Source organism: Ambystoma mexicanum, chromosome 5p (genome assembly GCF_040938575.1).
Source record: "Ambystoma mexicanum isolate Mex_15411 chromosome 5p, UKY_AmexF1_1, whole genome shotgun sequence".
In the NCBI taxonomy this organism is placed as follows: domain Eukaryota; kingdom Metazoa; phylum Chordata; class Amphibia; order Caudata; family Ambystomatidae; genus Ambystoma; species Ambystoma mexicanum.
The window spans coordinates 165,904,549-165,931,174 of record NC_090930.1 but is presented as its reverse complement, the minus strand read 5'-3'; the positions used below and the strand labels follow the sequence as shown (position 1 = coordinate 165,931,174).

The 26,626-nt window shown below is 44.7% G+C and overlaps 1 protein-coding gene across 1 annotated transcript in view; it reads left to right on the top strand.

Annotated features, from left to right (window-relative positions):
• Positions 1 to 26,626, top strand: part of ZDHHC15 (zinc finger DHHC-type palmitoyltransferase 15) — a 304,005-nt gene that overhangs the window by 170,656 nt on the left and 106,723 nt on the right. The window contains exons 8-10 of the mRNA XM_069612582.1: positions 6,694 to 6,826; positions 7,579 to 7,705; positions 19,820 to 19,926. Coding sequence (XP_069468683.1) covers positions 6,694 to 6,826; positions 7,579 to 7,705; positions 19,820 to 19,926 — 367 coding nt within the window. The remainder of the gene's footprint in view (positions 1 to 6,693; positions 6,827 to 7,578; positions 7,706 to 19,819; positions 19,927 to 26,626) is intronic.

The following is a 26,626-nucleotide window of genomic DNA, read 5'->3' as shown; positions in this document are numbered from 1 at the left end:
CATTGTATGCTGCTGGACTACCAAAACATCAATACTGCAAGACTTTGTGCAACAATTAATGAGGTCTAACTGTTCGGTATGACAATCTTACCACATTGCCAATTGATGGGGCCATCTTTTTTAATGGCTCTCTCCTGCATATTCTGTCCCGAAAGTTCAAGAATCGGGCAGTGACCATTCACATGGGCAAACATTGTCAAGAAGAGTTTGCTTGTCTGTGGGATACTAGAACTGCTGTTGTTGCCACCTTGCATTGTGTTGACTGTAGCAGACTATTGCAACAGCATCTATGAAGGATTCCCACTGAAGACTATGCCCAAGCATCCGAGAACACAAAGTATGCCACAACCTGATTCTGGTGTTAAAACATTCTAAAAGCATTGCAACACCATTGTAGGTCCTATACTTATTTGTGAACATATTTCATTGGAACTACTTTCATCCGAATCTTTGTATGCAATCCTTCTCTGAAAGCACCCTCAAGCAGTCAGACGGAATCTAAATTTAGTTTGTTCTCAAAACTTTCTAAGGAGCGCGGGTAAAGAACCTATTAAGGGGCTGGAGATGCTGCAAATTCAATATTGTTACTGAGAGGCCGCTACTATTCCTCCCCACCGCAGCCACTTTTCTTTTACTATCAGCATGCTTCTTTCACCTTACTGCAGCTGCAGCACCGCCTTTAGGAGACAGGATGGTGCCCCCGACTTTGTGGGGCAATTTGAGGCTTCAGGACTCCATCTTTCAGCTTTACTGCTCTTCCATCTCATCCTGAAGAAACACATTAAGGGTATAAACATTTTTATTTTATTGTTTAAAGCGCTGACCTAGCTCAAGAGCAGTGGAGCGATGTACAGAGTGTGGGTAGCCGATTTTTGGGCTGGCATCTTTTAACAGCGCAGTACCGTGAGGTCTGTGCATTGATATGTGCATCCATTGGAATTAGTCCTTGGTCAGGTGTTGAAAGAGCCATGTTTTGAGAGCTTTGCGAAATTGGAGAATTGTGGGGGCATGCCGAACCGACACTGGGATAGAGTTCCAGAGGGTGGCTGCATGACAAGAGAACGATTGTTTATGGGTCCTTTCTTTGTGAATGAGTTGTGATATAAGCCGGTTGGTCGATTGGCTGCGTGAGGAGCGTATGCCACCAGATATGTGGAGCTTAGCCGCGGAGTACACTGGTGTGCTACTCGTGACTGCTTTGTAGATGATACATGCAGTCTTGAACAGTATCCTGGCTTGGAGTGCAAGCCAATGTAGTTTGCATAGCATGGTCCAATTTCTGTGCTCCCGTGATATGGCGTGCTGCAGCGTGGTGGACTGCTTTTCGCTGAGCCAATTGAGCAGCTGAGAGCCCTGTTAGGAGAGCATTTCATCCATCGATGTGCAAGTCACAAAGGCCTGCACTACTGTCCGGAAGTCCTGCAGCAGGATGAAGGATTTGATTTTTTTCGTAGGTTAGAGATTCTGAGCCAGGCTATTTGGGCCTTCTTCGCTATGTGGTTTTGGAAGGACAGATGGCTGTCAATGGTTAAACCTAAGAATTTTGCAGAGTTGTTGATCAAATCCTTCTAGGAGCATATCATGGAGTCATTATTGGGCAAGTTGTTTTTTAGCGGGTGGACTGGTGAGGACGAATTCAGTCTTCAATGGGTTTAGTTTGAAGTAGGCAGTTGACATCCAGGACTGGATGATGGCTAGGTAATTGCGGAGACTAATTAATTAGGTCCTGCCTGCTATTGCCTCTAATATACAACGGAGTATCGTGTGCGTATTAGTAGATGGCTATATTTGGATCTGGCCAGAGGCTCCATGTAAAGGTTAAAAAGAATTGGTGAGAGGATGGCCCCTGGGGAACTTCGCAGGAGGCCGGAGTCCGTTGGAATGCAACAAGTTCATCTGCACAGCCTGGTGTCTGCCTGAGGATTAGATGGTAAACCGATTCATGACAGTGCTAGAGAATCCCATACTGTCTGCAAGTAGGGAGAGAAAGATGCGGTGGTCCACTGTGTCGAATGCAGGCGAGAGGTCAAGGAGGACGAGGAGGCATGAGTCGCCCTTATTCATGGTTTGGAGATCGTGGATGTCTCTATGCTGCACTTTGGGCAGGACCTTGACTGAAACCGAAGTTCTGGAGCTGCTGCAACACCAGATCACTGGGTTCGGGGAGGAATCATTTTGCACTGTGGCTGTGTACACTTTATTAGACGAGTTTGAGGCTGTGTGGCAGACACAGGGGTAGATTTCTGGGATAAAAGGTCAGGGATTCTAGCTCGTACCCAGATTGCTTGACAAATTCATTTTTTGTTCTCCCAGGCAACAGTCCTTACTGGTCACAGACCACAGCACCTGAGCAAGTTGGAGAGGTTTAGACACACTCAGCCTACAAACCAGCATACTAAGGAAGGTGAAACAGGTGCCTGGGTTATTTATACCCCAATCAGACCTTACTCTGAAACAAAAGTTCTGGTCTCCCATAACCCTAATACTTGGCTTATTCTTGATGAATGGTATCCCCAGACTGCCCCCTTCCCTCATACATCAATTCCCCGATCCTGTTGCACATGGGGAAACAAGGCATCTGAGAGAGAGGGAGAGAAACACAGGGCTGACACTGGCAATGCAAAAAAAGAGAAGGGGGCTGTTGCATGTGTGCAGGGAGGACACCAGGTTTTTTGCCTTGTAAGGCCTTTTAGGCTATGACCTCTAATGAGTTGTGATGACTTTCATGGCCTGCTATATCATGTTATGATTTGTTTTATATATTTCTAGGTGTATTTGTTCCCCTCCCCAAACTGCCCATTGGGTTCTGAGATTGCTCCCTGCATTGACACTCTAATTCTATGTTCCAACACACAATATACAAGCCAACTAAGACACCCACACAAGGCAGTGAATACATCTTGCAACACATAAAACATCAGAACACCTCTACATCCAGCAAAACACTACAGCCCAGGAAAATGCATTCTAGCACCACAAGAACTTTGGACAAAACTGCCCCTTTGCTTTTGCCATGGAACACTTATTAAGTGATCTGCATACAGATCTCAGGATACTTCTGGTCTGCAGGTGGCAACACAACAGCAAAGCTATCTTGCATTTCTGAGGCTTTCCTCACTATAAGGAACTCATGGTGTCAACAGTAAAGACATTCACAAGTGATCGCAGTTCAAGGGTGTTTATTGAACATCATAATGGGTGAGAAAAATGCCTAAACTAAATCTAAAGCCAAGATTGGAGCAAGCTACGACATCAAATAATAAGGCAGTCCTAGTAGCGTCATGTCAAATAAAAAGGGCCTACATTAAAAAAATCTATTGCCAATCTTCACCACTAAGTTACCAAAAGGCGTGTGGGATAATGTTCACCAGAAAAGAAAGAAGTGTTCACAAAATAAGTCAGGATAGTATGGTTGGGCCTCCCTTGCCCACGTTTCAAGCACAGACAAGGCGGAACTCCTGTGCACAGCAAACTCCTGGGCCTCTCTGGCACGAGGCTCACCGTTCCAGTTCCACAATATCAGAACCTTCAAGGGTAAAGACTCTTCTCTGCAAAAGTCTCTTGGGTTAGAAGGCCTGATAGATCAAAACAACAAACAAACAAAAGTTCCTTCGGTAATCTTGTACCTTTGGGCAATTGCTCTTCGCCCCAGGACCTCCCTCCGCCGGGCTCGGATCCTTCTTGCAAGTTGGGCCTCCCTCTTGTCGGGTTCAATACTGCCTTTCGCATGCAGCTTGCAAGATTCAAGAATGTGTTACTACAGTTCAGGATTTTTCAACACCTAGGATCTCCCTCCGCCGGGCTCGGATCCTTCTTGCAAGTTGGGCCTCCCTCTGCCGGGTTCACTACGGCCTTCTTTAGCACAGTTCATGTAATTTCAACACAGTTTGAGATTTGTTTATTTTCATCAGAAAGTGCTGGATCCCTTCTCCTAGCTTTCTTTCAGCATCCCTCTTTCGGGTTCACACTCGCCTTATTTCACAGTTCACAATCTTCTCAGAAAGCAGAGTACCCTTCCCCTAGCTTTCTCTCAGCCATGAGTCGGAGACATTCGATTGTACAAAGGATTTGATGTGCATTTTGTAGGACCACTCTGACATCTCATGTCGCCCCTTTCCTAGGCCCTTCTGGTGCTTGCAGTTTTCAACACTCAAGGGGCCAGCGAGAGTCCTTCGACTGAGCCACTCTGCAGCTGGCCCTTCTCTGGGGTTTCACAAAGGTTTGCATACCCACAAGTTCTTTGATTCAGGTTCCTGCGTTCATCAAATGTTGCCACCTGCAACCTTTGGCTCAGCACACGTCGGTTTGTCATCAGCTTCCTCTGACTCACTGGGTGTGTTGAACTTGTTGCTGGTCTTGGTCAAGGTCGGTACCACGGTAGCCAGCACGCCTCCCCGCCTGTGCTATTAATGCGGGAGGCCCGCGTGTACCATTGACATCTGCTCCTCCACACGCCAGCTGTAACTCCCGGTCTTATGATTTCCCTTTCGGAGGCTTCGCAGGTCTGAGTTGAAAAGGGCAAGGGTATTTCCCCCTTCGTCGTCCTTCCAGGTCTTGCCGCCTTTCTCCTCCGTTTGAACTGCCGGGTTAGGTGTAGCTGTTTACTTGTGCGTTTGGTCTTGCTCCAAGTATGCTTTTGTGCTTCGCCTTTTATACCTGAAGGTAAAGGGCCATCATGTGTGCGTTGTTCTCAGTTGCCTGACTCTGCCTGACGCGTGTTTTGGGACATGGCAGGTAAACGTCTCTGGTGTTAGTCGGTTGTCTGTTACAGTGTAAGAAAGTATTTGTCGAAAAAGGGGTGGCGGGTATAGTTTTTGTATCCTACAGGGTTGGATGGGGGGGGTGTATCAGGGAATGGGGTACTGCGTCTTGCCCGTCGGTGTCCCCTCTACACTCCCCAAAGATTCCCCACCCCCTCCATCCAGGTGATAATCCTCCATTGGTCCATCCCCAGGAACTGGATCCAATAGCGATGGCTGTGTTCTGGCCACCTGGATGACATCCCCCAGGGACTAGTAAGTGAGACACCTTCGGGTTTCTCACACCACCTGGATATCAGGCAAATGACAGCAGAGCACAGTATAATTCCCTATAACATAATGTAACAAAGAAGTTGTCTCCTTTCCCAGACATACAAATCTAAATCAAGAGAGCCAGTGGTCACTCATTGAGAATATGGAGGAACCAGCCCAAAATCTGACACTATAGTGCAATTCTCATATAACATAAATATAGAATTTGACAACATTTTACTTTTAAGAACATAAAAGAAAATTGTAAAAGATGTAAGAGCTAATGGTTAGAGGTTTAAAGGACATGCAGACATTACAGTAGTAAAAAAAATGAGCAGATGGGTTTCCATTGTAAAAATTGATTCTGTGATGGGAGAGCAGATTCTAGGTTTCCTCCTGGAAAAATATTACTTGTGTTGCAAAGCAACAACGTTGAAAGAAAATCTATATTTTAGTTAAACTGCCTGAAGCAAATGGAAATAGATCATACGCGTGGTTTAGTTTGCCGTTCCGGCACACAACACTATCCACGCCCATTTCTTACAACTCCCCATGTACACACAGGCATAACATGGAATCCAATAGTCTCAAATAAGCACGCACAGTACTTGTGTTCTGCGTAGTTGGGAGTAGCAGCCAGATCATCTAAAGTTTGCACTGGAGCTAATAATTCAGGAAATGGGCTTGGTCACCTGTTTGATGCAAGTGATTGTTCTCCCAATCTGTTGCACAACGTTTTTTGCAAAAGAGTGTAAAGGTTTTGCCAGTTTGCTAGAGCAAATGGGACTTGTGCCAAGTTTAGAAAAACTGTAGTTACATAACAATGCAAGAAATCCTAGCACACACTAACAATGACTTCATTGTCAATAAACATGTGACTTCATTTCAAGCAAAATCGTTCATTTCGTGCAGCAAATGTAGCGCAAAGATTACAGTGCTTCATGTTTGTCCCAGCTCAAGAATCTTCGAATAGTATGGATTGGGAAACACCCGTGGGCACCAATTCTGCTTCCTGCGTTCTATGCAAAGTGTATTTGATCCATTATTTTCATTTTATTTTTTGGCACGGATGCAAGCGTTTCATGATCTGGACCCTGGTGCGCTGCATGCTGTTTCAAATTGAGGACTGCTCGTGATTATCAATTTTAGCAGAATGCTGATGAGTGATTACTAAAAACTTGGTGGTTCAACAAATATGACTGCTGCTTCCGTCTCATCAACTTGAGGTTTTTCCCTTACTGACTGTCTCTCATTGTCCTACACACCTCCCTTGTACAAGCGCCATGGTTCCCCTGGGTTTGGGTGGGACATAAATGCAATACATCAATTGTGGCTCGGGCGATAATTTCTGCTTCACTAGGAGCCAAAGAACTTCAGTGTTCTTACATAATATATTTGTGTATTTTGTTCTTTCACGAGAGTACACACTTCACAATGGAACATTTAACATGTGAGCTCATTTCTTCAAGATAGTCTGTGTGATCTGCCACAGATGAGTGGGCCGGATATGAAGCCTAATGATGTGGCCATTTCTTAAGGGAAGACCTGCATGGGCTCCATTGGATCCCGATACATAGAGCAAAGGAAGCGTGTTGCGGTGGAAGGGGGCTTATGTCAATGTCCCTTGGAATCTCCCTGTGTCATTTGTCACATGCTGCCCTTTCTTCTTTCCTTTTCCTAGGGGACGCTGGAAAACAGCCGCTCGAAGTTCCACATCCTGTTCCTTCTCTTTGTGTCCGTCATGTTCTTCGTCAGTCTCCTGTTTCTCTTCGGCTACCACTGCTGGCTGGTCAGCAGAAACCGATCTACCTTGGGTAAGGATGTGATGTCACGAAGCCTCTTAATGCACTTGACCTGGACTGTCTCAATGTAGAGTTCTGTTACCTTGCAGTTGCCAAGGCAGTAGATGCCTCTGTTGGCTTGTGCCAACAGAGGGCCTCCCTACGGGGTTTGCCATCTGTTGAGTACATGTTGAGGTTTAGGAACTGTTTTTGTTAGATGCTGAATTAAATGGAGGACACAATAAATATTATGCAACTTTATTTTCAATGCTGCCACTTATGCCAGGTGATAAATATTCACCCTTCAAGAAACTAGTTTTAGGAATAGCATAAAGAGATTGTAATGGTAGTTGTGAGCCAGCTGTGCTTGCTTGATCAGGAGCCTGCCTTCAGATTGGCTCCTCAGCTGCTCTCTATACACCAGTAGTACATGGTGCTGTGTAGAGCACCTCGGGCATTTGCTGGCCGAAAATGGTGCCAACATGAGCAGTGGAGAATTGAGGTGAAGGGCCCTCAGAGCAGAAACCTGGGCTTACTGCCCTCCCCGGAGGATAAGGATCTGTGGATGTATTTATTAAAAGTTCCCTACTGGACTTGCAGCAGATTGCAGTAATAATGCTTACCATCCGATGTGGCCACTAGCTGATAGTTATTCATGCAGTGCAGGGTAGAACCCAAGACATTTTGGATTACTGCAGCTGCACCCTTAATCACCAATTTTCTTAATTATCAGTTTAAAATTGACATGTAATTTCTTTTTTTTTTTTTTTTTCTTTCTATTTTAGAAGCTTTTTCTCCTCCAATATTTCAAAACGGGCCTGACAAAAATGGATTCCACCTGGGCATTCGCAAGAACCTCCAGCAAGTATTCGGTACAAACAGAAGGTTGTGGTTCATACCTGTGGTATCCAGGTAGGTTTTGGTGAGAATTCTACAAGCTCCAGCGCGTGCTGCATGCAACTCCAGTGTCTGCTTGAGGGAAGGTTCTAGTCTTCTGGTGAACTTGGGAAGCAGCCAAGTCAAAAATGCCCTTGCTGTGAAGGCACTGACAAAGTTAGCCCAGATCTGTCCCACACTTCTCATTTGGTGCTTCTCGGCCAAAACATTGGCCCAAAGGTAGTCCTGATTTCACTTTGGACTTCTACATCTTGTACTGCTGCCAGAATACTAACCGCCCCCTCTCAGGGCATCTTCTGGACTATTGAAACCCAGAGCAAATTCTCTTCCTGTCTAGAGATGCTCCAGCATTCCAGTGTAGTTGGACCCCTCGTGTAATAATGGGCTTCTAATCGGATGAGGAAGCCCTCACTTTTGAGCTCTATTTGAAGACTATGCACCGCTATGAGGCCCACAGGTTTTGGATGCTTTTATAAATGTGAAAATAAATAAATGCATGTAAACGAAATGGAAGGGAGATCTTGGGTGACTGGAAGGAGGGTAGGCTGGGCCCTACAATGCTTCCTTCCATATGTACCCAGCTCATTGCCGGGCTCACCTACATTTCCAGCCCGCAGCACTTTCTTCTCCTTTTCTGTGCCATAGATAACTTTCTAACCCTCCCCATGACACATTTCCCTGCCCATGTGACGAGCTAACCCGTTTAACTCTCGCTTTCCTCGGCATCCGTCACGTGGCTGTCATCCGCAAAAGGGGCAACTCCAAGAAGAGCAAAACCTATTTTTAATCTCTGTATGCCAGGAAATGCCTGCTCTTCAAGCACACCATCCTATGCCACCACCCCTGCGCTCGCCCCCAGCCATAGACTGCTTAACCACTGAGAGGCTCACTGTGCTGCCTGCCCACACAACTACTACACATTCCTGTAACCATCACCCCTGTGCAGAACAACATTTATTTATATATATAGTGCCGAAATCCCAAAGGCGTCGGCGCACAGAGTCTAGAGACCGAACATGAAGCACAGAACAATGTAAAGTAGATCTGTATGTTCTCAGGGTTCTGCTCGGTTCGTATCTGATCTATTTCTCGGTCAGATAACATGGTGCAGATCCATATACACACTTGTGTGCGAAAGTAAGTGCTTTTATCACATGTGCTTGATGTGCTCATCCTGTCTAGTGTCACTGTGGACTTGGGACCAAGAAAAACGCCATGGAAAGATCTCTAGTATAGCAATTTTAGGCAGGAGAATGTGTACAATAGGGCACACATTAAAATGTAAACCGTGTTCTTTCAGAACAAGTGTCAGAATGGTCCAATGCCCTAGACCTGGTTGGGTCTCACGGCCTCTGGTGATCAACAAACAGTCTTTGCCAACAGAGTTTGTCACCCCTTTTTTGTTTTCCAGGCATTGCAGGCTTTACGGATCGCAGGCCTTTCTTCAGATGGCTACCATAGAGCAGCCTTTTGGGGTCCTGGACTCCAAATACTGTGCAGCATAGAGCATCCACAGACAAGTGAGTGTGGCCATTTGTCTGTGAGGGATGCTGGGAGAGTCAGAGGAAGCAGTCGATGCAATGCTGGTTAGGATTGACCCAAAGGGACTACTCTCTGTTGCCTCTCTAGTCCTATGATAACCTTACAGACCTGTTCTTGTCCCTCCACCTGCCTGGCTTGGCCTGCTGGAACCTGCTTAAGCTATATAGCTTCATTTTAACCGTCTTGGATACTTTGTTTCTCTTCTGCTGCTTCGTATCCAATTGCCTACTGTGCTTATGTGTCTGATGGTCCACGATGTCGGCAGATAAAAGGCAATGGTGAAGAGGGTCATTGGAACCCAACATAACTAGGCTGACATTAAAATTACCATGCACAAGGTAACGTGGGCTCCCAGCACCACAACTGTTTCCAACTAATAACTTGGTGATGAAGCACTGCGAAAACTAAAGTCGGTGGCACGGTTAGCAGATGACCTGTCCAAAGTGGTCACAAGTGGCGCTTGGCAGAGAAAAATACCAGAGGAAAAGGGGTTGGCACGTAGGGAATGCGGAGTTCTGGAGAAGGGGTGCAGCTACAGGCCAAGGAAAGAGAAGAAAGTAGATACCTGGAGGAAGGCAATGGACCACTAAGGGGCAACAAGAAAGAAGGGCAAGCCAGTAGGCCCATGGGGGATGGCGTAATGACAAGGCAGAAATGAGTACCAGGGTGTTACACACAGAACAAGCACAGTGTTAGGGAGTTGTACTAAAGTCCACCTATCGTAGGACCAGAGAAGATTCACTGTTTAGGTGTACAGGGTTCCAATTCTTAGATCTGGCCTGAACTACTCAAAACATTTGGTAGCTCTTGAAGATCTCGGTACACACCTATAGTCAAAGACCCTTACACACTGTAGTATTATAAAAATGTTATTTATTATAAATACTAAGGCAAAGCCCGTTTGAGGAGACAAGGGCGTTTGGATTTATGCTGTTTTCGCTGCTCTTACGCTGTTATTATTCCTTTTTGACCCAGTTCTAGTCACAGTGCAGTTATTGGGCGTAGCACCTTTAAGATATCACTGGGTCTGCTGACTCGCCTGACAACGCCCACACAAAACCAGGAAATAAATTCCAGATATCGCAGCCCTTGCGGCGCGAAGCCCGTTTGAGGAGACAAGGGCGTTTGGATTCCTGCTGTTCTTGCCGTTTGCTGCCGATTGCCGGCCCAGCTTACTAGCAGCGCTGGAATAATTACTGCTCTGTGGGATCTCAGGTAATACTGTCCTAAACTATTGCTTGAACGTGCCACTATTTACACTGTGCTTGATACTGCGTTTCTCTGGCCTGCTAATTTACGTCTTACTGCGGGTACAGAGATTACTTCTGCCCAGAGCGTACAAGGTAGCTTGGGAGCAGCCCTACTCCATACAGCCAATTGGATACGCCTATCAGCGTCTTACTAAATTGATTCTGATATTGATTTCGGAGTGCGTAGTAACTTGCAACTAAGGCGAGGAGGTACAAGGAGAAAGTGAAGCCAACTCATATTGACCCCTTATCCACGGATATTAGTTAAAGTGCGGACGGACAAGCGGGCATACTTCACCAGAGAATGTGGGGTTCGCACCAGCTGGTGGGCCCTTTGATCTGGGAATTAGTATGATTCTGTCATCTCGGGACTGCTAGACACACGCAGACTCTTATTTTTTTAACTCAGACTGTGGGGCACCTTTTTTTATACCCTTTGATCTGGGTACATGGAGTATACACCAGGTTTGCTGTGTCAATTATGTGTGCTGGGCTGAGGAGCCAAATGGGGGCAAATACGCAATTAGGCTTCACAATAGTGGAGCCCCTGGAAAATAAGGAGACAACTACTGATTGGGAGAAGTCGGTTGCCTCCTCGCATGTTCAGCCAATGATCTCTACCTCACTGTGTTTGCTATCCCCTACTCCCATGACTCAAGGGGGAAAATCCTTGGAGGGAGAGAAGGGCGGTCTACCTTCAAGTGGCCAACAGGTTCAACAGCTCACTCTCAAGCATGACCAATTTAATCTGGCACTCGTCCATAAGGCAATTGTCCATGCCCCTGAAGGTCCGGTCATAACTAAAAAAAGCTGCAATTGCATATGGAATAACCCCCCCCCCCCCAATACTCCGAAGAGTCAAAGACCTATCAAGCCAATTGTTGGACAAAGATATATGGATCATTACATCTTAAAGTCAACTTCAACCAGTACTGAGGTTAAATTACCTAAAGTATTTAGAGGAAATGCCATGTTGGACCAGTCTGCAATGACGACCCAGGACTTCTTTGGAAGGCAGAATGACATTCCAGACATCAGTATCATTGAATGTGCTGATAGTGCAATTGAATTCCCTAATATTGACGAAAACTTGGAAAGTGTGGTACAACAGACTTGCAACGCTTCAATTCAATGTTCACCAACAGCACTAACGAACATCATTGATGCCATAGGTGGGGCTAAATCTCAGTCTGATGAGACATGCATGGCTCAAACTAGTCTCAGAGACCTCCAGGAGCAAGGGGGCTCCCCAAGAATGCACCATACTTTGAAGGAGCCTGACAAAAGGATCAGATTAACTCGCCCGACTGTCAGCCTTGAATGTGGTTCTTAGTTCATTCGTGGAACTCTGATAATATATGGGCTGAATAGAAGAACTCAGAGAATCATGGCAGAGGTCAATAGTAAAATAGACTTATTGGTACAGAACTGTTGGCTGAGATGAACAGCAAATTGGACTGTATTGGCTCTGAAATCAGCCTTAGACCTATACTTAAGGGGGCGCCATTAGTGCATCTCGAGGGGCAAATACCCATAACAAACCCTCTAGTTATTGACACTTCACTAGAGATTGAAATCTCGGACAGTGTAGAGTCAACTGGACTGGTTGCAGGTGGAAATATGGTCATTCAGCAAAAAGGGGAGGGTGTTGCATGTGATGTGAACTTAATTAAGAATGATATCCTGCTTTCTAAGCCTGATAATACTGAATTTAATTACTCCCATGCTTATGCCAAAGGTGATAATGTACTGTCTGAGGGCTGCTTGATTGAAGAGGGTGATAGGTATGTAGAATCCCTCTCCCCCCCCAAAAGGTACTCACCCAACGAAAAATAAGACTAAAAAAGTGGAAACTTCCAATGAACAGACCATGTGGTATATGCACCAAAACATTGCACAATACTCTGTTCTGGCCTAATTTATTGTCAATTCCGGAAATTGGGCCTATGATGCCGGAAACATCTCTGAAAATCAAATTGGTTGACTCAACTGTGCAAACAACACGATTTCTACAAATAATGCCCCTGATGGTAATTTCCCTCGGGTGCGGGCCAGTGAGAGTGATTTGGGGGCATGCAAAGGTCCCTATATTAAGCCACTTGTTAATGAGCAAATCATTGGGCAAGCATCAATTGAGCATTTGAGAGCTGGATGGGGTTGTGGACCAGGGAAAACCGTGTGTTCCAACGTCGCAACCTTTTTGGAACTAAACCCACATCCTGCTATCGGCCTTTTGGGGCTCGGAAACGACCAACAGGAGAAAAGTGGTATGTCAATACCTGCCTCTATTTGGGGACCTGCTCGGGGATGCTCATCTTCTGCCACTAAACCCTTATTCTCTGAAGTGGTGAAAGTGGGGTCGGGTTAGGTAAATTTCGGGAGGAGACTATTCCTCCAGCTACCCTTTACCCCACATTGTCCACAGGAATAAGAGATCTGGTAGAACGGCTGCATTAACCTTTCAACATGAACACTCAGGCATAAACAGTGCGCAATGTGGGGTGCAAGGAGCTTTTGATAAAAATCATTTGAGAGCCCCACAATGTATCTTGCGGCATAAGAACATGCCAAGTAAACCATCATCCCTGATTAGAATGAAGAGCTTGCTGGGACTGGCGGAACCGATTTGCCTAAATAGAACAAATATCCTGACTATCTTTGCAGAGATCCCAGCCCTAGCTTTGTTTACCTACAGGGATATTTCCAGGGTTGCCTTCCCGGATAGAGGGCACCGAGATATAAGCCTTTTTATTCATCGATTTTTTTTTTTTTTCCCCCTTGGTAAAGGAACTTATCCTTACCCAAAGTAGGCCATTGTGGAATCTGGGCTTTGAAATTGTCCATGGAGTTGGTTAACTCGGAGCTCCAAGGCAACCAACTAAAGGAAAATATCCCTCTGGGCCTTTTGCTGGGCAATGAGGTTGGTAGAGCAACCCAAACTAGAAAAGACACGGAACAGACATTGATTGGGCCGCAGTTATCTCGACCCTGTGGCAGAAACTTGTCCCATAAGCAGGCTTTTCGACTTGCAGGAGACTCTAGAAATATAGATCTTTGTCTCTAGTCCTGGAATACTAGAGGAAACCAACATTTAATGGGTAACTCTGCCTGCCTCTTGGATTTGAGAGGCCAATGCTGTCTGCCTTCAGGAGACTTGGATGACCTGAACCCCCACCTTGGATGGCTATTGGATACATGACCAATAGGCCAACCAGAGCGTGGGGGGGTGGTTTTAGTGGATTTACTGGCATAGTGGAATGTCACCAGTGGAGGTCTTTTGTGCCGTGTAATAACCAAATGGCCCCTCGAAAATGAGAATGGTTGAATTCTGGTAGCTGGAGATCTGAACGCGGATCGTGAGTTTGAATACTCTCCGTGGGAAATCTGCAAAATGGATGTTGCACTAAGGGGTACATCTCGAAAATACGAATGGAAATATCTTGGTATGTGGGGCTGGGAAATGTGGGCCTCCTACCTTTGGTGGGCTCCCATAAAGAACAAACTGGGGAATCTGCCTGGCATACCTGGCGGCGTGGAGAGAGTTCCTCCATGTTGGATTACATTTTCCTTGATGATTTAGATGTACCTCCTTTTAAGGTTTATCAATGATTGGAGTGACCATGCCATTCTAACGGCACATTTTGATCTGACTGTAACCAATAGGAAACATATACCATATCTAAAGCCAAGTGAAGAAAAACTGTGGACAAACTGGCAACCCACCAGGAAAAACCCAAACCTCCAACCTAATAGGACCGGGAGGGGGGGCAACAAAAAAAACCAGAATCAAACAAGAAGCCCAGCCCCAGGCAACACGCCACAAAAATGCATTGTACCAGGAAAGACCAACGCACAAGAAATAACAAAAACGGAACAAACCAAATGGAACACGGCCAGCTATCTCAAACCACCACACCCGTGAGCCAACCAACACCAATTAGTAGCTATCCTACCCACCTCCTGGAAGAGAGCCCCTTTGCTGGAGCCAAAATCACTGCTTATCGTGCTACCTGTCGAACTCCCACCCAACTGGACAACCAACCACAAGCATCGTAACCACATAAGGAGAAACGCCGGAAGCCCAACAGGCAGACGTGAAATCCACAGAAGTACAACTGAACAAAGCGACCTCAACACACCATTCGTCACAGAAAATTGGCGAGACACAAAGAATCATCAATGCGAGCAAATAGACGACGCCGAAGAAAGCATCAACCCAAAACGCAACCTTCTTGACCTACTCAATGACAAAACAAAGAAATCCGAAGGCACAATCTGATGGAAAAAGAATCAATATGAACTGAAATCACCAATGCCACCGTCAAAGACAAACAAAACCCAGAAAACAAAGATGTACTGCAACCTTGTCAACACCAGTTCAATGTCAAAATACAAAATATAGATTTACGAACTGCTAAGTGATGGAGGGACAGGCATCCCATTCCTCACCAAAACCTGGTCAGCTCAAAACTTCAATGTAATCGCACACGATTCCCTACCCAACAACTTCAAATTGAAACAAGCCAACTGAGGAGGAAAAAAAGGTCTCACATTTTCATACAAAGACCATCTAAAGATAACAGCACAGCCACTGAACACCCCAAACTGCTTATCACCCCTTCTGCCTCAGACCACCAAATCAACCTATCATTCCTACTCCTCTGCAGACCACCGACATACGCTACTTTCACAGACATACTTGGGGGGCGCCATCACCAACATCGATATAAAACATCCCTTGATCATACTGGTAGATTCAAAATCTGGTTTGAAGAAGAAAACTTCGACTCACCTAAAACTCTAACAAATCGGCAGCAACAATGCATCTACAACAGTTGTGAAAGGAGCAACACGAACAGACCACACCCTGGAGGCAATCTTTTGCACACCAAAAAATCTAGTCGCAACTGTACCTCCAATGCAAATACTCTGGAACTGCCACCTCGTAATACCCTTTGTGATCCACCCACCAACGCGATTACTAGCTAACCTTCCAAAAATTCCTCCAATTCAGAAAAACTGGAAATCCATAATGATCACTGATGTAAACACCAGATTGGAAGCCATAAAACCATCAATCACCATCTTGGACTCCTGCAGTATGGAAGAAAGAACTGAGACCATCCAAAAGATGGATCACAAAAACACTAGATGACATTGCACCAGAAAAAACATTCACCCATTCACTAAAGAAGACAATGGCACGATGGTTCACACCCCACCGCAGAGCACTGAAGAAAACTAACAGTAAACTGGAACATGAATGGAGGAAAACTGAGAACAAAGTCTCATACCAAAGACCTATACAACATTACAAAGCAAAAAAGACATAAAAATGGATCAAAAACTACAGCAACACCCAAAAAGAGATGTTCACGTCAATGAGCTGCAACAACCCCCTCGCAAAGATGATCTTGCAGACAATTTCAAAAACAAAATCGCAAACATCCAGTAAGTCATTAAGATCAAGATCATGCCCAAAAACACCATCAAACCCCACCCCCCAACCAGCCAATGCTGGAACCATCTACAAGACTAAACAACTACCCACCAATTTCAACAGAAAAATGCAACCCGCTTGGTGAAGAAAAGCAACAGAGCCGGCTCTCCAACAAACCATTCACTAGCAACAGGAAATGTGCCACGAGCCTTCAAATCAGCATACATCAAACCACTCCTTAAAGACCCATCGGGGAAACGCTGAAGACCTAACCAACTATCAACCACTTTCAAACATTGCATACTCAGTGAAACTCCTGCAAAGCTACTTTTACGAACAAATCCTGGAACATGTAGAAAATAATCTGAAACTGGACCCAGGGACAAGTTGGCTTCAGACCCATGAGCAAAATTGAAACCGCATTATTATTGATATCGGATGATCTAAAAACCAACGCAGACTCCTGCATCAAATTGTCCATAATACTACTTGATGTGTCGGCAACAAAATTTCCAGGTCCAATTGGCCCCTTATGTTCAGCTTTTACGCAATTCCTTGGCGAGCCAGTGGTTGATATTTTTTATATTGTTTTCTAAGTTTGCTGGGCAGCACTTGTTGGTTTTAAGCTTGAAGCTGATCAAGCTATACATTCAATATAGTAATGCTGTCTTTAAATAAAAAAAGACAGAAACCAAATAGCTTGCGCCCTCAGCTCAGTTTATTTTTCACTTAAAGTTCCAATTTTTGTGCCCTTGATGTGTCGGCAGCCTTCAACACAGTGCATCACGAAAAACTCATCAAAAGATTTGAAGAAATAGGAATTGGCAATACACTGTTACTTTGGCTCAAATCCTTCATGGCAAAAAGAATGGAAACATGGCTACCCCCCCTTCAACTCAACACCTCGCACAACATCTTGCGGTGTTCCACAAGGCTAATCCCTCTCACCCCTGATATTTAACATCAACATGACTCATCAGCCTCATCAAAAGACATGATCTCACTTGCTACAATTACACAGACAACGCACAAATTATCTACAAAATCAACACTAGCAGAGGACAAGAACCATCAACGGCCTCGGACATAAACCATTGGTTGAGTACCAACAGCCTTAAACTCAACCTGGACAAAACAGAAACCATGATTGTGCCCAATGACCCGTGAAACAAACCCCACATTCCATGGCCTACTTAAATAGAAAATCGACCCGAACCATCCAAAGTGATTAAACATTTAGGAATATTAATGGTCAACTACTTAACAGTCAAATTGCAGGTCAACGCAGTAATTAAGTGCTTCTTCCACCTACAAACAATCAATTGGATGCTACTGTTTTTCACCTTCCCTCATAGAACACTCGCCATCATTTCTCTCGTCAGGTCAAGAATAGACTACACCAACAGTATCTGTCTCGGAATGCCAGACTACCTTACCAAAATACTACAATGAATTAAAGAACGCAGCAGCAAGACTACTCCCTTACTAAGAGAGAACACATCATACCAACACTGAGAACCCTGCATTGACTTCCAGTCAAAAAACGATTTCTCTTCAAAACACTCTGCATAATACACATAGCAATCAAAGGTCAAGGAGTAGAATTCTTGCAGGGAAAATGTCCATCTATAAATCAAAACGAACACTAAGATCCAGCAACAACTTTTGTCTCTAACATAAACTATACTCTCAGCAGACATTTGGTGGAACCGCATTCTCTTGTATCACAGCAAATTTTGGAACTCGCTCCCAAAGGAAATGCGAACAGAAGATCACCCAAAGTTCAGAAATTGCTAGTCAAGTTCACAATATTGCGCTTCAACCCACCGAGCTAAACGGGAAACCTCACACATTGCAACACAAACAACTGAAACCTGATGAACTGAAACATGGCTACCCTTCAAAATAATGCATTCTTCCGCAACTCGCCATAGAATACTATAAACTTGATAGATTAACATAACCATGGCATGAAAAAACACAACCCCCTCTCCCCTCACCAATATCCCTAAAAACAATTCTTCAATATCCTGCATACTCACACTCATACCTCTACTGCAGCAAAACCCTAAAGCCACCACAAACTTCACACACTTCACACTCCGGAACACTGTTAAATAGCAGGCAGGAGTCAGTAATTCAGGTTCAGTAAAAGAAGGGGTTTATTCAGGCATTCAGAACGGAATTGCAGCTTTGGTAACAGATTTATGCAAAGTAAATATGCTTCTCGATGGCACTGTGCATTCAGAATCAAAATAAAGTCCCGCCTCGGGTTGCCTTCTTTATCAGGGTTCAATTGTCCAGGGGAAAGTTATAACTCGGGGAGAGGAACAAAACAAACTTCAAGTGTTCATTATCCCATCCGGCTCTGGCGTTCAGTCCTGCGCCTCATTTGCATGGGATATATCACAGAGCCTTCCCCTGTTTGCTGCCGGCTTTTCCTCATGGGCCGTATTAAACAAAAAAAAGAAGGAACGTAAAGAAAACAAAGAAGAACTTTCCTCCCAGTCCGGCGATGTACTCTCAGAATCAGATCTCCGGTCGTAAAATGCCACAGGAATTCCAAGAACACGCTTTCATTGCCGTCTTTATTTTCACTGTGGTTGTCCTGTTCCCTGGTTTAAATGTGCGGCTGTAGGGGCTTCCTCGATCCTAGGGGTAGATTGACCTAGTATGCCCACTCAAATCCACTGACGTCCAAGCTCCACTCCTCTGCGCCCGCACTTGGCTCCTAGATGCAAAAATCGAGAAAGATAATGAGTTCCAGGTGGCCGTTTTTAACCGTACTCCTCCCCCCACCCCCTCCCTTTCCACCTTCAGGTGTGCTCAATTCTTTCCACCTTCCCCCAGTCAGCCCCTCACATCCCCTCTCCGCCTCCCGAGTCGTTGTTTTTTCTGCTTCTTTGTTTTTGCTATGGCTCAGTGCAATTCCCCTATGCCGTACTTTGCCCACCCCGTAGCTCTTCCCGCAACGGCTATAGGGAAAGGGGAACCTTTAATTCCTATTATACAACCCCCTTTTATTCGTTTTTATTTTAAAAGGTATAGTTGTGTCGATCCAGAGGTATTATGGGAGTAGTAGTCCGTGGTCCGACATTCACCATTGGATAACTTCCTGTAATTCCTAATAGTGACATATTGACTGCTCCTTTTTCTCTTTGGTTGAAACTACTGTAATTGGATGACTCTGGATCACTCGACCATTGCCGGCCAACCCCACGGGACCCAGGGTTTCCAGCCTCTCAAACACCCAATAGGATACCAATTACACAAAAATCACCCCATACACACTCCTACACCAAACACATAACATCTACCAACTAAAAACAAACCAGCAAAATGTCTGGTTTTTCCTAACTGAAGCTACCAACAGCGCATCAAAGCTCTCTTGTGCTTTTCCCTTCTCAATCCCACTAACTAAGCCCTCCCAGCCCTCCTTCCTTTTCACATCCTCCATTGCGCCTGGAGACCATGAAAACCGCAATGGGGCACGGTTTAGCTCACAACAGTAGATAACCTGAAAAGGCAATAGAAAGTGGTCCGAAGAGAAGCGTCAGAATTCCAGCTTTGTATAAAAGAGAAAATCTAGCCTACTAATAGAACTTTACAAATGTGTTTCCTTGAACTCTTAGTGGATGTTATAAGATACCCCAATTGGAACAATGTCAATGATCAGTGAAGCAGTATTTGGTTATGGGTGTGATTGCAATATCTTGGATATTTTCTCAGTTTGTGGCTTGGACACAATTGTTTAACTTAAAACCAAACCTACTGCAAAGTCTGGCTCAATCTTGAGATGTAAGAATTGACAAATCTGTTATGTTTGAAACAGATCTGATTCCGAGAGTATTTATAGAGCCCCAGTTGTTTATACACACCATCCTTTTCTTTCCACAGCTTGGGGGATGGGCTCTCTTTCCCCATGCGGTCGTTGTGTGATTCTCGGAACCCGCTTTTAGGCAGTGAAGACCAGTGGGATGATGGAACGGAAGATGACTGTGAAGGTAAGGCAATAACATGCTCTGCATAATAAACCGTAGTGATGCTGGGTAGCTGGGATTTGATGTCCAGATGTCACAAGCCATCTCTCCAACCACAATCTTCTGGGCAGATTTCTTTGTGATGAGAGTTTGTTTGGTCAAGTCATTGTGATGTCTTCACTTGTCAAGCCCTACACTCATGAGGAGTTATCAGCTTGACATTGTGTGGCATTCCTTAGTGATTAAAAGCGCACTGGTGAATACAAATATAGTCACTGAATTTTTACTTTCGAAGTGGGGTCTTTTGTGGCCATTTGATGAAACCGCCCCATTTCCTATTGGATACTTCTCGCAGTTTAACATCTGATAAATATCCCTAAGTGCAAGGATGGAGCCATAAGGTTTTTCAACAATATGCCGTCACTGACCCTGGTGGGGCTGTTATGACTTTTGCATTGCAGGCACATAGTCGGTTCTTCACCATACATTGACATTCACAGCTCTTCAATACTAATACTATTGTGTTCTTATATAGTCTTTCATGGCAGACGCCTCCACCTTCTTGACACTTTGCTAACACGCAGCATTGTAATCCTGTTTTGAATGCTACTTGATGTATCAATCTGAAAGGGAAGACCTGCCGCGGGATTCGAGATTATGAAGTGCAGACAGCCCTCATTTCGGAGACCAACCATTTGCTCATGTAGCTATTCACCCTTAGCTAGACACAGCCCATGCATCTAATGCAAGTTGCTTGTTTCCATGCACAAACGGATGCTTTAATCCTAAACTAGCAGATCACCTCTGGCAAAACCTATTACTATTTTCACCACCATTTTCCAATATAAATCCCACTGCTATTTCATTGTCTCAAACTTTGGGTTCAAGCCTTAAAAGCAGTTGGGTCCAGGTTGTTGGTGTCAATCTCGCAACAGGAGTGCCTGTGAGCCTTGGCGTGAAAGTGGGTCCTGTGGCCCTTTTCAGAGCCAGCAGAAATCAGCGGGACGCGATTGGCCTGCAGGAGCCAAGGAAGTAGCTGCAAACACAGGTCCACACAGCAATCTAAGTAGAAAAAAGACAGCAGTCTAACGGCATGTTTACTGGGTCTTGCAAGCACCACACCTATTAGGGCTTTGACTGCCACTTTACTCTGCCCCAACAGATGACTGTCATTTATGGGTGAGCAAGAAGGCTGCTGAGTCTTTGGACAACCAAATTCAGCATTCTGAGATAAAGACTAACCAGCTGACCGACATATTGGCCCCTCTTTCTAGAGTACCTGAGCCTCTTGGAAACGTGTTCCTCTCCCACTAAGAACGTGTCCAGCAAGTTTGGACCTGACCTGGATGAGCCAAGATGCCATTCAATCGTGGTCACTTCACAATGAGCTTCTTCTAACTTAACAATCGAGGCATTCAGTGCCACCTGCCTGCAACGTTCTTGGACATGACATAAAGCACACCATGCAGTCGATGCCCGAACATATATGAGGAGCAATCTTGCATATGGTCATTCATGGTCTGTAAGATGTCTAAATTTATACTTTATGCAATCTTTGTATCAGGAGCTTGGGAATATGCTGTGGTGCAAATGTCTGGATATTCAGTGCAGGCTTTTGGACATGCCTTCGGACAACCACAAACAAGGATGTGTGGGGACAAAGTTGACGTCTCCCTCAAGAAAGCAGAGCCAGGGCCATGACCTGTGGTTTGTGTATTCACTCAATGTAAAAATGTATTTCTTTGTATTTTTATTTATTATGTGATTAGTTTATAACAACACTTTCACATAAATAAAACCATTATTGTAACATGATCTATAAGATCTATAAAAAAGAGAAGATTCCAACATCAGAATTTCATCAAGAAATTAGCCGATAGTTCACCAGAAATTTTAATTGATTATTCCAACAATCAGTATATGTGCACAATCAGTTTAGAAACCCATAGAATAATAATTGCTGCCCCCTTACAATTCTCTCCCAGAAAAAATCTCAGGAAAGAAACGTGCAATTATGAACAACGCTATCAAGGAATAATTATCGTTTTACCCCACAGAATAAATTAGGCTATTTTGCAGATTCTAAAACACTTATTTGTTTGCACAAACAACATATTTTATGTTCCCAACTAATGCCCTGTCTTGAACCCATCAATTGCAGAGTAGGTAATGCATTAAGCCTTGATTACACATAAATGCCCCTACGCCATCTCTTAATGTTTTAAGATTAAGGAACGTTTTTTTAAATAAAACCAAATTTGGACATTCCTTCAAGGCATTAACATTCCTCTCTAACAGTAAACTGAGGCACTGAGTATAAAGTGCTTAAGTGTTTTAACGTGACCCTCCTTATAATCTCATTTTTCAGCTGTAGCAGAGTCTTAGGGACTTTGTAAAACCACAGGTTCAATTATGGAGGGTGCCTCTTTAAACACAGCAAGAGCAACTGTTTGTCTGGTTGGGAGAAGTGTTCGGTAGATTTATCAGTTTTATGCTTAGTCCGCTCTCCCAATGAGAACCCCAGCACTTTTTGCTGGACTTCTGTACCCTTCTCGTCTGTTTAATAACTTTTACATTTACAGAATACTACTTCTTGATGTTACAAGGTTCAATCTCCAAACGAGAAACCGATTTAAGTATACAGGACCACTCTTTAAGGGAGATCTTTAAACTTAAGTACCAGAAGTAATTGTGGTTCCACCTTTTAACTTGGAGGTATTCTCTTGATCCTGTCTGGAACTACAGTTGTTCACACGCAAGCACTCTTTTGATGCAATATGTTCTAGTAACAATTTTTGAAAGTCAGCGTTGGGCTTTCCGAGTGATTTGAAAAGCGTTCCCCCTTTTAGTTGGAGACACGCGACCGCTACAGTAACATTAAACAGTTTAACAAGGGGAGATGAACAACTGTTCTTTATACGCGAGCACTCTGACTTTTACTAGAAGTGTGCGTGATACATTTCCATTGTCAGCAAAACTTTTCACAACAACAAACAGTTTCTAGTCACTCCCACATCCTACGTAAGGTAATTTAGAGCAGGTAACAATTACCGGCAAGGTTTTCAGAGTGAACCTGAACACACAGCTTCACTCACCAGCTCCAAGAACACTGTGGTTGTGGGCTGCTTTGACTTCCAGACTACCACTTTAGGCACACTTGGGAGACACACCCCTATGCAGCATGGGTGTCTCTGGACCGGCCTTGTCAACGGGAAGTCTCCTTCACTTCTCTGTCCCTCGGCTTGCCTCTTTACCCAGGCTTCGTGTTGCAGCACTATCATGGCTCTGCAATCACAGCCACTGGGCGCACCTGGGAAGACCTTTACTCTCAGCGCGTCTCTCTAATTGCAGCCACGGCAAGGCAGGGTTTGTGAACACAGAGGCCTCTCAGAACTTGCACTTTGAAATCTAATTTCCTTGTGTCCCGGCGTCCCGTAAATGATTACACTTCCTCATGAACTGCCAGCCTCGTTCTCTTCTCCTTCTGCTACTACTGCCAGCCTTCCAGCTCTTATCGATCTTCCCTTTCCTGCTGCTGGCTTTTATGCCTCTTAAGTGGGGCAATTGGTTTCAGGTGCAGCCCCTTATTTATTTATTTTAATTCTTGGTAATGTGCCGAATCGCCTTTGGGCCTCAAGGCGCACAAAAAGACAAAACAACAAACACAAAAACAGACAATAATGCAGAGTCGGAGAACAGAACAGGAACTGGAACTAAGGAGCTCTGAAAGAAAGGTTTTCAGCTTCTCCACAAGGGGCGTGGTCATTTTTAGATCCAAAGGGATGGGGTTCCAGGTGGCAGGAGCCAATACATCAGATTGTTTTTCCAAATTTGGCTTTGCGAAACCTAGGTTGGCTGAGTTTAGCCTGGTCAAGTGACCTAAGAGATCGTGCTGGCACATACTGCTGAATGTGTTCGTGGGGATAGCTGGGCTCTGCAAAGGTCAAACACTTGAAAGTGAGTGTCAGGATCTTAAAGTAGACCCAGTGCATGAGGTTTTGTCTGGCTTCGTTGATGGAATGGCGTCTAGGAATGCCGAGCACTGCTCTGACTGCCCCATTTTGTGTGACCTAAAGGGCGGCCAGATTGGATTGAGCAGTGCCTGCAAGTAGGCTATGACAGAAATCTAGCCTCGAGTTGACTAAGGTAGAGGCTAGTATAGACATGTTTTTGACAGAGAGAGATACGGGCGTAAATAGCCTAGCTGCTTATTAATCCAACCACAAGAGGCACGGGTCTAAGCTACGTGTGGCCTCGTGGTGAACTCGGAATCGAGTGTAACACCAAGCGTCTTGGCACTCTTGGCCACGGGAATAGTGACATTAGAGATCGAGAAAGAGACCTACTCCGGTGAGAGGTTTTTTAACACGTGATTTGAAGCAGTGCCTGAGAGTTCAAGGATAACCTGGGTGGCATCAGCGTAATTGGTGTACCGGACACCCAGGTCATCAAGCAGCAGGAGAAGAGGGAGAATGTAAATATTAAAGTAAGTGACCACGAGAACACCCTGTGTAAGAAGAGGGGGACAGGAGGAGATGTCGTGAATAGCAACTTAAACATTACGTGAACCCAGGAAAGAGACCAACCATTTTGTAGATAGATTAGAACAACCCACCAGGGGTTGCAGCCTAGATGCCAACAGCTCGTGGTTGACCAAATCGAACGCAGCCGAAAGATCCAGTAACCTGTGAAGTGCTGGATGGCAGTGATTGATAATGGCCACCAGGTTGGACTTTAAATCGAGCATGGCAGTCTCAGTCCCATGTCGGGCACGGTAGCCAGATTGGCGTGGCTCTAGGATGGAGTTCTCCTCAATAATTTTCTGCAGCTGGAGATGAGCCACCCGATCCATAACCTTGAGTAAAAAAGGAACATTGGTGATAGGGCGGTAAAGCTTTGTGTTACTTGCTTGACCCTGGCAAAGGCTGTTAGGCCTAATTGCCTGTCGTCTGCTTCTACATGCCTCTTCAGCCCTCTTCTTCGTCTCAGTCCCTATGGGATTCTGGGACATGTAGTTCACTTTAGTAAAACTAGGTTTTTCCACTTCTAGTATATTTCTAAGGGTAGATTTAATTCCCTAATATTACTAAGAGAGGGATTGTAGGTTTGAACACCATTGGAGAAGGCAGCTTTTCCGATGTTTTTTGTAGTATACCTTAGGTATTGTGGAGAGCTTTTCTTTTTAGGGATATAAAGACTTTTTGGTATGTTGTTTTGTTACAACCTTAGAGTTTACCATCTCAGTTTTACTAGGCAGTTTAGAGATCTTAAAATGATAATAAGACATAACCTCTTCTGGCATGGTGGTAAGAGAATCCCTTTCAGAGGAAAAATACTGTGCCTCATCCCACGGAATCTCCTCAGCACCCTGGGCCCTGTTTCCACACAGGTGATTCTCCCGCAGTACACCACCCCTACGGTTGGGATCAGGAAGTGTCTGCCCTCCCCTTGCCACCTGGGAGGAGACTTTAGGCAGGGTTTTAGCGAGGGATCCGCAGGATTCTTCAGAGTGCCAAAAATGCAGGCCAATGTGGGAGACTGAAGAAATCTGTGCTGAGGGTCCTCTCTCGCGACTGCTTGTGTGACATCCTATTCAGAGTCCCTCCTTTCGTCAGCAGCCTGCTTGTTTCTTCTAGCATCAGGTACTGTGGGGCTAAAGGTAGAATTTACCATAAGCTGAAGAGTCGCTCCAGTGTGACTGGAGTGCGTTACAAGGTGTTGTGGTGTCCAACCATACCTCTGACCCAGGCTTCACCGCTTTTGTCCTATTGCAGGGTCCCCATAACTTGTTCTCTTGCTGGGCATTTTTATTCTAGTGACTAAAGTATCCAACTTTGCTTTTCCTGCTGTTACCTAAGACTTTTCATTTTACTCCTACAATGACTTTTTGCTAGTTAGGGATTGGATTTATAAAGCATTAGAAGCCTTAAAAGTGTTACTAGAACATATAATATTGCTCGGGTATGAATAACCATATGTTTCCTTCCTACAGACTGACTTTCCTAAATGAATGCAATTACTGTTTATCTGTAAATCTATGTAAGGGTGCAGTCGAACTGTCATTCTCTGTAACCCTGAGCAACTACCACTGAATCAGTTACTTTTAAAAAGTATTGTGAATAATTCCTGTGTATTGGTTCGTCTAAGAGTATTTACTTACCTGCCTTGTATATGTGTTACGACAGTTTTTCTGAAGTCCAACTTGGGGCTTATTAAAACCATACAACTGAGACAGTACAAGACTACACTAGAATAAGGCTGTACCACCTGAGTATATGGTAGTGTAGACCGAGCAGCCAGGCTCATTTTAAGAGGGAGAGAAGGCTGTAGAATTAGTACAATGAAATTGTAGTACACATGTGGTCCAAGGAAACACTATGGTCCTCATCAAGGGTTTGGGCGGTACCCTTAAAAGCGGCGGTAACGCTATTACCGCTGCATTTAAGGGCTGGCTCAATCACGAGTTGGGAGGAAAGTTTTGCTGGAGGTAAAAATCTCCACTTTTTGGCAGTTTTCGGCGGTATTACTGCCAGCGTTGATGGCGCTGAAAATCCCCATAGTCCTACTGATTGCGCTGGACCAAGTAGCGGTGACACTGTTTGTGTTGGCGGGATTACCGGCGGGATACCGCCAACGCTATGATGAGGCTCTATTCATTGTAAAAATAAATGGTTTATTTAAATACAAGTAGGCCCAGATAAATCAGAGGGGAAATAAGTACTAT